This window comes from Poeciliopsis prolifica, unplaced genomic scaffold, assembly GCF_027474105.1.
Source record: "Poeciliopsis prolifica strain line A6 unplaced genomic scaffold, Auburn_PproV2 SCAFFOLD031, whole genome shotgun sequence".
NCBI classification, from domain to species: domain Eukaryota; kingdom Metazoa; phylum Chordata; class Actinopteri; order Cyprinodontiformes; family Poeciliidae; genus Poeciliopsis; species Poeciliopsis prolifica.
Genome location: NW_026562406.1, coordinates 3,905,646 through 3,917,835, shown reverse-complemented (window position 1 = coordinate 3,917,835; position 12,190 = coordinate 3,905,646). Strand labels below are relative to the sequence as shown.

General features: G+C 40.8%; 1 protein-coding gene across 1 annotated transcript in view; it reads right to left on the bottom strand.

Moving 5' to 3' along the window:
• The window catches only part of cabin1 (calcineurin binding protein 1), a 47,131-nt gene that overhangs the window by 15,887 nt on the left and 19,054 nt on the right, over positions 1–12,190 (bottom strand). The window contains 4 exon segments of the mRNA XM_055050845.1: positions 7,906–8,019; positions 9,411–9,805; positions 10,659–10,838; positions 11,425–11,490. Of these exon segments, the coding sequence (XP_054906820.1) occupies positions 7,906–8,019; positions 9,411–9,805; positions 10,659–10,838; positions 11,425–11,490 (755 nt within the window).

Sequence of the window (12,190 nt, the reverse complement as noted above, 5' to 3'; positions counted from 1 at the left end):
TCGAGCTGCATAAGATAATAAATCTCAAATGTTATTGCAATGACAGTGTGTGCAAATGGACCTGAAGACATTTTTGGCAGTACATTATCTTTGAAGTTATAATAAGTTTACACTTCATAGCAATAATATAGTTGGGCGGTTGAATGGAGTTCAGCTGCTCCTAATTGTGTCAAAACCAAAACAAAAATGGCATTAATTATAATTAGTATCATCACTGCAATTTTACCAATATCGTTCTGATATCACACATCTCTACTCTTTTGGTCAATAGCCACAGAGGATGATGTTTTAGTAATGGAAGCCACTATCAGCGCTAACTGTGCTAACAGCTAAGATGCTAGAGAGTTTTTAAAGCAAATGTGTTCTCACTCATGGGGTGTGATGTTGCATCTGCTGTGAATTTGAATAAATTAATGATTATTTGTGGAATAAAGGGAATGAAAACAACAACAACGCTGTTTTTGGATGGTCTTATAAAGAAAACTATTTTGACTCCAATCTCTATCAGCAGGTCAAACCTTCACAAAAACTGGCAGCAAAACTCTGACACATCTTTACTTTTATGTATCTGGCAAAAATAATTCGTCACAAACATTTCAGCTAAATGCCACCATCACATATGTTTTCTTTTTCCTTGAAGTTGAACGACATAAAAGTTCAACTTCGTCATTTGCGAGCCTTAAACAAACCAAACATCTGGAGCCATATCCAAAACCCAACTGACCCAATCTTCTTGTTCTGATCGTGTTTTAACATGCCGCTGGTGACAGGGGAAGCCCAACAGAGAGAAAGTTGCACAAACTGTTCAGTACATTCGCCTTGGAGCAGAACAGTCACCTACACGGCAGCCAACAACTGCAGCTCAGTCAGTCACGAGATTTTCACAAAAGCTGTTCAGAGTTGCAACTTTAAAGTACAGCAAGATTCCTGGTTCCTCCAGACAGAGAGAAAAAAAAACTGTTCTTCAGCAGCTCTGCATGCTTAGAAACAGGAATTATATTGCGCAAGTCACAAGAAAAAGCAACAAAGCAACTCACCATCACCAAAGAAAGCTACTCCACAGCGCTTGTGCTAGTACTCTTTTGGACAGTTTCCTGCTAGCACCAGCAGCCCTGGCAGCGCCTCCACCCTGAGAAAAAACAAAAACAAAAGCCCCCAAAAAACAAGAGGCTCACGCTCTAAGAGCAAGTGGCGGGTTGCGTTCGGGTGCTGGGGTGGCGGGAGCCGCTGAGGAGGAGGAGAAGAAGAAGAGGAGGGAAGCACAGCTGCACATGGCTGAAGAGGAACAGAAAAAAGAGAATGGCAGCTGCCTTAGCAAGACGAGAAACAGCAGCGGAGTCAGGGGCAATGAGCTCGGGATGCCGCTGACAGGCGAGCTGACTCGATCCTCTCCTGGTTTCAAACCCTGCCATCTCAAAACAAAAACGCCCACGCACTTTAGCTGCGCTCTACCCTGACCCCAGCTTGCTGGAGTTCTCTCCTCCTCCTCCTCCCCTCCTCCTCGATTTCTTTCTCTCCCACTATATAGAGCAGAAGGGCCAATCACTGTGGGCCTTTGCCAGCCAATCGGAGCCTGGAGGAGAAAAGCCCTCCCATTAGTGTACACCCACATCATATGCGCACACACACACACCAACAGGGGAGTGACAGAAAGAGAGAGTAATGAGGAGAAAGAACGAAACAGAGAGAAGAGTGGACGGGAAAAAGATAAACTAGGGGTGGGGTTGACAGCGTGATCAACCTGTAGACTGAGCAACAGGAAAAGAACAAGAACAGACCTAAACGAAAATCTATTCTGAGCTGCTTAATCAGTGCAACAAGAGGAAAAAAACAAACATTACAACCAAAATGTTCTGAAAATCAAATCCCCCATTTAGCGGCAGTAGCTGCGCAGGACAGCAGCCCTCACCTTTTCCTCTCAACTGTGTTCGTGCCTCTCCAGCTGGCCAGCAAACACACACACACACACACTCACGCCCACGCACACACGGGGTAAACACACCTTGTTTTTCCTGCTTCCTGTTGTGTCAGTGAAAGAACAAGTCTCCACCAGCTAAACGGAGTAAAAAGGCGGCAAAGGAATGCATGCCGGCATCCAGGAAAAACCCTCCAACATGCAAATCCAAATATCAACTTCCACAACATGGACTCACTGACCCATTACTCTTCCTTATACAGAAAAAAAAAAAAATCAAACCAAAACAATGTTCTCCTTAGTAAGGCTCCACCTACAGAACATTGCACAGCTCAACACACGCAAATGTTTGAGTCACACGTCAAACCGCAGCGAGTAATGCAAGAGTAACTGTTCCTTCCCGAGGAGTGGGTTCAGCTAATGTAACAAGACTCAGGGGGGCCTTGATCGACGCAGGTGAATTGTCTAAGAAGGCTCATTTTTTTCAAAAAAGAAAGAAAGAAAAAAAAAACGGACATCCATTTTCTCAGAGTGAACACCGGTGGAAGGAAGAATATGTCAGAAGCAAGATGCAAGTATGTGCGTGGTGCGGAAAGGAAGCAAGAGGTAAAAGTGAAAGAACACGGTGGTAACATAGTCATAGTCATAAAAGGCTCGAGAGTCACGCATCATATTCAGTAAGCTTCAGCCCTTTCTGGGAATAACTATAATTCAGTAAGAGTCTTGGGATTACATACTAAAAAGGATATCATAAACTCAGCATTACAAGTGAATAGAGCAATTGCAGGGTTCAGTAAGTCAAATTTAAGACTTTTAAAGACCTTTGTATTGCTACCTCGAATGAAATTTAAGACAAAAAAATATATAAAATACAGAGGATGGTTTGGAGATTTTGCTGTATTACAATAAAGACTGGCAAAAACTTTAATTTTTGGGGATTGTTTGTGGCTGTAGGCAGCAGAAAATGTATAATTACTCATAATAGAAGCAAAAACAGCTCGCTAGCAAGGGTGTATTAGCAGCTTGTTAGCGGTAGCCTCATTGGCTCAAGTCACAGAATGTAATCAAGATATCAAGATACCTTTTGCCTGACACAAAGTCCCGCCAGAAAGTAAACAAACAAACAAAAAAAAACAAAAACAAATGAGGCTAAATATTCCTGCCCCAACAAAATTCAATACCCGATTGTTTTAAGTCCACTTTCATTTGTGGGGGGAAAAAAGAAGAAAAGAAAAGGAAAGAATTTAAGATATTTTCAGGTCTTATTTTCTGAATGATAAATTTAAGACTTAAGAATGTGGAAAGCCCCTATACAGTCCTATCAAAATGCCCCATTTTCTTTTGTTAAGAAAATAAAATATTATTTCAAAACCTGTTGCACGTTTTATGCGTCATTTACTCTGCACAATACAACTCCAAAAACAAACATCTGGTAAGTGTGAAAGGCGAAAAAACAAACAAACAAAACAAAAAAACTGCTTGGGTAAATGTACAGAAATTATTAATAATCTCAATATCACAATATCAAGATTACCACACCTTTATATGAGACAGCATTACGTATTTTGTTCAAGCATAAATCACCCACATGTTTATTGGTTAGATAAACCGAATGCTTTATAAATAATGCAACACAGCCACGCTTGGCTCATTTTGTTACAGCAGTATGTAGGTTACTTTATGGAGGCCCCAGTAAGTGTAACTCAGCCAAACCATGAGGCCAATGTGGGGCACCGTAACCTACATATGGGGATGTAGAAGGAAAGCTACGGTGTGAAATTTTTAGAGTAATCTATAGGCAGAGGAAATAAGAAATAAGATTGTTTTTGTTACCGTTCAAGAGTTTCTGATGTGCAAAAGTGACCTGGTAGTGGATTGAGGCTTCCTTCTCACTGTAGCCCAAAGGGGACCAACAAACCACATCAAAGAGAGTCTTTTGCATTTTTTGCAGCCACAGTATTTTGAGTATGATGACACAATGTGTGACGGTATCTCACAAAATGCAGCTTTCACCTTCTTGTGAGAAGTTCTCAGAGTCTCTTTAGCCGCGTCTCGACAAGATCTTCCTCATCAAAATGATCTATATTATGGCTTTTTCTAGTTTTTAAAGAAATCTAAATACAAAAAGTGATTCAACACTTTGCTGAATCACCTTTTATTGGTCGTCTAGAATGCATTTGTTATTTGCAAAGCAGTGTTTTTGTTTTCTTTGTTTTTCTTTTTTGGGTAATCGTTCGTGCTACTTAATGATTTGACCGGATCAGATCCATGTGAATGAATTATGACCCAAATGCGTAGAAGAAGAATGTCACATAGAAGCACACTGTTTACAGGAGTAATAATGGACGGAGGTGTCTATGGATCGATTTTAAAGTCATTCAGCAACGGGAGCCGACAGTATTGTCTCAAGATCGTAAGAAGAGAGAAGCTAATAAAGAATGCAAATAATAGCAATGTCCTTTGTTGGAGAATTGACTGAAACTTCTGTAGAGAAGTCCGTTTGGATGTGTCGTCGCAGTTGGGAGTGGTGGGACTGTGACATGATGCACTTTGCTGACAGAATTTTTTTCATGAGTTTATAGTTAGAATTGTCAGTCTTTGTTTATGTCCTAACTTATCACATCTGGCTTCTGCTGGCACAGAATTATGATGCGTGTCTCACATCAACGACTTAAAATGCAACACGACTGTTCAGACTGCAGGCGCTTTGAAAACCATCAAATGCAACTTGGTGCTACAGAAGGAAGCGGCGCAAATCAGATTTATTTTTTTCTTTGGGTGAAAAGATCAGAATTGGGCTGTTCAAAATGCCCTAAAATAGTTGAACATGCGTCCTATAAAAAAAGGAAAGAAAGAAGGAAAAATAAAAAATCTGATTTGGGATTTTGTTCACACACATTCAGTCAATCTTCTAACTTAATGCATTTTTTTTACTTTTACTTTAGTTGTCAATTCCAGAAAACTAAATTTACTGCAACTGAAAAACCCCCAGAAATCATAGAAGACTTTATGTTGCTCAAACCTCAAGGAAATATTTATTCTACAATTGAAAATAATTTAGAACTTCTGGTGCCATTTCTCGTCGTGAGCTAATTTTATTTGTCGACAGAAATAACGGATATTTTCAATAGGTATTTGCCATTATAATTTAATTTGATTAATTTTAGTCCTGTTTTCATGTGCAGAGATAACAGGAAATAAATTTTACAGAAACTCTGATTCTATAATATCTACCAGATATTAGAACAAAGGAAAATGTGTGTGTGTGTGTTGGATCCCAGTTAAATGTTAATATGGCTGGGACAGCGGGTTTGGTTCAAAGAGGACGGTAAAGCTCAAACAGTTGGTGAGCCACGGTGGCAGGTTTGCATCCAGAAGGGGCTCCGTGAGAACCCAGTGGGAGCCAGAGCATGGCAGAGTTCTTCTCCAGCTCAGACCCGGCTCACATCAAATCCACAGTCTGTTACCGGGAGCTTTCCACAAAATCGGCATTTCACTCAACAGCCCAAAGATTCAACTACATCAAACCGAATGTTCGCTACCGAAGAAAGTGACTGAATGAGGTCTTTAGGCGCTGATGGTTAACACAGGGAACAGATGAAAAATGCATGTCAAGTGTCTGTGTCAAGTGAAAAATGTAAATAAACTGACATGCAGAACAATGATTTAATAATTTAAACTGCAGCTCTAGTGACTCGACATTGGTTTTGTTATTCCGAGAGGCAGATATTTCAACAATCTCCTATTGTGTTACAACAAATAAAGAAGTGTCCGTTTCCACTGATCCTTTGGGAGGGGATTACTTCAGGAGGATCATATGTGAGGGGAAAATACAACTAATAGTTTGCACAGTTTAATTCAACTTTAACAAGAAAAAGAAGAGGTCAGGTTCTGGTTTGAAGGTATATTAGAGTTCTGCAGACTTTCAAGAACTACATTTTTCAATTCAACTCGACCTTTATTTGAACCGGAAATTAAATGTCGCAACTCATAACAAAGAGGCGTCGTGGATGACGATGCTGTGGGCAGGAAGGATCTCCAGTAGCAGTCAGTTATGCAACAAATCTGAAAAAGAAGCCTCTGACTGAAGTCTGTTGATCTTATAACAGCCATGGCATGGCAACAACACATTTATAGAGTAGAGACAATATGTCACAATAAAATGTCCTGGATGACGTCGTCAGCTGTTGGCAAGCTCTGCTAATCCACACAAGAAGAGGTGTAATAAATTATGGTTGGGGGTGCTGTGGTGGTGCAGGGGCAAAGCATGACCCACATATTGAGGCTTTGGTCCTTATGGTGGTAGTTGCAGGTTCAACTCCCGGCCTGGTGACATTTGCCTCACGTCTGCCCCCTCTCTCATTACCCTCTTTCCTGTCAAACTACCTTCAAAAAAAGAGCAACAAAAGTTTACCAAAAGAGCAAATCAGAGCTAATGTACAACAAAGCTATTCTCACATACTGCCACCACAAGAGGCACCACTTTAGAATAAAGTGATTTAAAATCTCTAATGGTTCAAACAATTTTTTCATTCTCTGTCAGAGACAAATATTTTAGTCCCATTTAGCATGAAGAAACAACCCCATCTCCCTACTGGTTGGGTTGAGCTGTCAGTCGGCTGTATGTGACGACTGATCGAAGGGAAACCCCCAGATCGTTTTTCCTCTCGCTGAAATGAAAGCCCAACAAAAACAAACGAGTCAACTGTTTGGGAATCTTTCTGGTCGGGAAAGATTCAGACAGCCATTTGAGAGCTGGCACGTATCCCAGCAGTTAAGAGACACAGAAGTGGGTTAAATAACCTGGACAGGTGTCGTCTGTCATAACGTCAGAAACAAATGACAACCATACCCATAAGAATCACATAGTTACCAACTGATCACTGTGGAAGAAAACTACCCAAGCAAGAGCCTTGGTAGACAAATGCTAACCTACAGGTGATGAACTTTGGTTCATCACCTGTAGAATTTTTAAAGCATGACACAAGCTGGCTTTCTGAAACAGCTAGACGTTTGCATCATTTTGCTTCTATAGATAAAAGTCAATTTAAAAGGGAAGTTTTCACATCGTGTTATTTCCTCACCAAAAACATACCTGGAGTGTTGCTTTTAATTCTTTCATGCATGTAAAACTCCTAATTTCCCATGGCAACCTGCGCAAAACAAGTGGTGCAACTGAGCGCCACCTTCGACATGCAGTTTCCAAGCCGAGCTTCGGAATTACAGAGCATTCCTCCCCCACGACTTCCCCACTCTGCTCCTTCAGACAAGCCAGCAGCAATTAGCAAACACCTGGTGGAACTGCACATCAGCTACTAGGAGCTACTTCTCAATGCAACACTGGTAAGAACCATGATGAAGACTCGAAAGAGAAGCGATTTTGTGACGACGTGCTGAAGGAGAAGTGTCAGAAAGAGCAGAAGGTTCTTAAAGAAACAATTTCAAGGCACTAAATTATGCAGTCAAATTTCTTTTAAGGCATGTTTCATATATGCAGTTTTTATAACAACTGAAAGTTGTTATAAAAATGAAGTTTTTATAACTTATCCTATTGCCATTTGCAGAAATACACCTCCAATGTTTAGAAATAACTAATCAGAGCCAAGAGAGATGTCTTAGCACCGTCAATCACGCTCTTGAATGCAATGCTCACACCTCTATCCTGTACAGCAAGCAGTGTTGTTCAAGTTTGTCGTTGTTTCTCCTGCCAATGGAGGAGAAACAACTTTACAGGAAAATGAATTCATGGCATTCTTGCCAGGCTTTGCTGTGGAGGGAGAAGAGAGCACGGGGGAGGGACCTGTATGGCGTGTTTGCTGAAATTTTCAGGCTAAGTCCATGTTTTCTGTCAGAACTCCTTACTCCAGCTCTAATATCAGCTTTTCATACTTGGAAATTAGGATTTTAAACTCTTGAAGTGTTGAATTGCATTGAGGCCCGAATGTAAAAACAAAGTGTAGTGACCTGGAACGACTTCAAATCAGACTTACGTTGAACAGGTTTGTCTTGTTTCTTTCACAGAAAAGTCCTTGTGCTGGCATGTGCTTCAGCTGTTGCCATGGGACACTGCTTCCTAGCAACACATCTCTGGCCCACTGTAGGTTCTGTGATGGAAAATAAATGAAAGAAAAAAGAAACATCTATTTGCATGTATACTTTGAATAAATACACACACACAGACACGCACACACACCAAAAGACACAAACACAAAAAATGAATACCCAATAAATCTAAATGAGAAGAGGAGAGGACTGCTCATTTGCAATCAGGAAAACGCAGACCTCTTCGCAGCACAGTGACTCACAAATCACTGTGGATACGAGAGACGTAGTTGAAAAGATAGTGATCCAAAGCCACTTGGTGCTATCTAACCCCCAGCCCCCCGAACACTACGGCACAGAAAACCAAAGGCTCCCCTCGCCGCCGATTTTCTGCGTGAGGATTAAAAACGGCCAGTCAATGCGTGCAGGAGAGTTTCCGAGAGCGCAAGTGGCAAAGAGGCTTTTAACGCTGGACGTGTTGGCGCTTTGAGGGCGGCTAAGCAACCTGTGTAAACAGCCACACATCAAATGACTGTCATCAAGTCCCTGCCAGGGTACATTCGCTTTCATCCACACTGCTGAAAACTCCTCTGACTGAAAAAACAAAAAACCAAAAGGAAGTGTTACAAAGAATTACATAAACTACAAACCTTTCCCTTTCAGCTTAGAAAACACAAATTTACCAAACCTCCTTTTGCAGCATAAAGTGAGGATAACTGTAATTATTGCACAGCAATACTGGAGGCCACAGAAGCAGAAACGTCACACTGTGAGCCAGAGCTGCGCCTGTCACGATACATTTCACTGGATGGTAAGTTATTGTGATAAGTCATGATGCTTTTCAAGTAATGTCATGGCATAACAATGCAAGTACACCTTCTCAAAGATCAATAAACTGTAATATCTAGCAAACATTTCACATTGAAACCGTAAGACGTTTTAAATATCCAAGTAAACAAAACAAGCAATATAGCAAATAAAATGGTTACAGAAGTCTCTATAAACACAACCGTCCTCCAAAAAGAGAGGACTAGTTGAGACCAGTCCACCAAACTGAAATCATCTCATCCATTTTTGAAATTATCGGGCCCTCGTTTTAATTTATTTCGATTAATTGATTTATTGTAACATGCCTAGCTGTAACTGCAATATACTGAACACGGTGCTGACAGAAGGTTGCTATCACAGTAAAGCTCAATGCAGTCTTCCTATGCCAAATTGGCTGACGGAGGACTGCGCAACCACCCACACCTCTGCCCACAGAGGCTTGCAGCCAACAAAGTCGGTGCATCACTGCAGTGCTCACAGGTCCAATAAAATAAAAAAATAAATAAAATGACCAGTCCTGCTCAGTGGAATGATAAATTCGCTACACATCTTAGCATGTTTGTCCCTAAATATTTACCCTCAATACTGGCAGTGATGCAGCAGAGAGGTGTAATAGTAAACCAACCTGGTGAGTCTTGCTGTTGGTGTAGAAGTAGGCCAGGCGGTAGAGAGACTTGTAGTGCTGAGGGAAGCGGCTGAGGCAGAGAACCAGAACGCGGACACACATCTCCACCAGCGTTCGTCTCTGCTCGGCTCGTTCTGCTGGCAGAGCTTTAGGCACTTCGATCACCTCAGCGGGGGGCTCGGGTTTCTTCTTGCCCTCGTTGGCCGGGGTCTGGCCAGCACCCTGCTGGGGGGCTGCTGGCTTCGGCGGCGTGGCCACGACGATGAGAGGGAGAGGACAGGGGTCTGCAGGGAGCTTAGGGGCCGGTCCCTCGGGGATTTCCACCACCATGCCGACAATTTTCTCCTGAATAACTTTCTCTTCTGTCTGGACACCGGTTTGGTCTCTATGTAAAACTAAAGACAGAAGTAAAATAAAGCTATGTGTTAAACTTTTATATTCATTTGAAAGCCCCCCCCCCCACTTCCCCAATTGGCTTGAGTTTCCTACCATATATGGGCAGGGCAAAGATAATTCACAAATAATGTCCTGCGACAAACAGGAGAATGACGCGCTTACTGATATTTTGCTTTAGCATCTCCATTCTGTCACGTGAACATCATTATTCATACTTTATATTATATAATATATTATATTCACTGGAGACATTTCTGAGGAGGTACTTCAGCTTCAAATATTTAAGCTTAATTGTGCAATTTAACTGTGGCATAATTAAGCTTGTTAAAACGTCTTTATTTGTCTTGTTTCATCTTGTTAATACGTTGTCATAAAACCTCTTTTAACACATTTGTTCCAGTCTTAGGTAAGGGATGTCTGATATCCGATACAGATATCTGTATCGGAAAAAACGAGTATCTGATAAACTGTTTAACAAGTGTTAAAATTGCATCCTGTGGCCAAAAATACAAAATATGAGTGCACCGATTGCAGTTTGCTGGCCAATCACCGATCTTTAAAAAGCCTGACCAATTCTGATTTTGGCCGATAATTATTTTTTCAGTCTGAAAAGTTGCTAAATATAGCGACAAAGTTTTTAACAGCAGACGTGACATGGAAGAGAGCAGTCAGTCAGCTCTAAGAGAAAAGGAGAACAGTGGCTGAATTTCAAATCTTTGCGAAGGAACATAGGATTGGTGATTTCAGGGTATTATTTTACCCTTCTTAAATGAAGTAGGAAGAGCAAGAGTCATGGATAGCGTTAACAAGATACACAAACCTGATCACGTTTCTAAGATTAGTCTCGACTACCTGTGTCCTCAGAGGCGGGCTGGCCGTCCTTCACGGGGGTCGTGCTCTCTGATGATGACGGACTGGCTTTGACCGAGGTGGGTCTGTGACTGGTGTCCTGGGAACTGGCGGGATCTGTGAAGGCATCCTGAGTGGAGTTGGAATCAGAAAGCAACACCACCTCGCTGTCCTGGCTTCGCTCTGAGTGAACAAACAAAAACATGGGTTACTCTGCCGGCTGCATGGCCTCGGATCAAAGAATCTGGGATTGCCTTCACAAATGAAAAAAATGTGAACATGATGATTATGCTGTTTAAAGTTTCATGAATGACATGTGTACCACTTTTTTCATGGTAGTTGCTATCTCTAAATACCAAACACTACCTGCTCTACAAAGAGGAGAGAAAATTATTCAATCATTCAACTGAAATAACTTCTGAGTCACAGATCTTTATTAGTGCATAACTAATGACATGTTGTTAAAGAGAGATGGTTTGTTTTTGTAAAGGTTCAAAAACAAAATGCCAGCATTCCTCTTAATTACCATGTTCTGCAGCCTCAACAAAAAAAAAAATCCTTGACAGGAAACTGTTAATTAGGAAACCAGAGAACTATGCTACACCAAAAAATTAAAAATGCACACAGGGGACTTTTTAAAAAGATTTACAGTCATGAGTCAATAGCAAAGTTACTGTGGTACTGTAAAGGTTTGTGTTAACTGAAGAGTTGTGTATTCAATGCTTGCTACTAGAAAGCACTTTTATTTTGGTGTTTGGAAGGAGAGTACCATTGAAGGAAGCCAGCCATATTGCAGACCTGGGCAGGCAGTATTCATGGTCAAACCCTGGTGAGGCTGTTGAAGATATGAGGAAGCTGGTTTGAAAAAAAATAATAGTGAGAAAGCACTTTTGCAGCTCTAAATTGACTTCGAAAAAAAAAAAAGCAATAGCCTTAAATGATTGGAAAAAACAAAAATCCCCTCGAACATGCAGAACCTGATTCAGACAAGCATTTCCTCATTTGAAATGAGACAAAAAACACAGTGCATGTATTTTAGTAATATTTGTATTCATGTCACTTACCCCCCCTCCCAATCTTCATTTTATGGGGGAGTGTTATATGATCCATTAAAATTAAATTGTGCATCTTTATTCTCCTCCTTTTACTCAGATAACTTTAAATTGAATTCAGTGCAACCAATTATTTTAAGGCGTCACCTAAATAGTAAATATGTGCGTAATTCGTTGTCAGCAGCAGTGGGCACCGGTAACTAAAAAGTTAGTTGCGCTCATCTTAAACTTTAGTTCCGCTAATGCTCAAGTGTGATTTGAATCACAACTCTGCACACAATAACTGCATTTAAATATATTTCCAAATATATTAAAATTCATTTTCACTTTCATCAAACAAACAGTGGAGAAAATAGTAAGACTAACAATCCTGACAATATGGTCAATTCTTGGGATTTTAAACATTAATTGGAATCTATCAAGACGATGCATTAAAAATTAGAAAAAATAAGAAATTTATCACAATAATTGATGAAATGATAC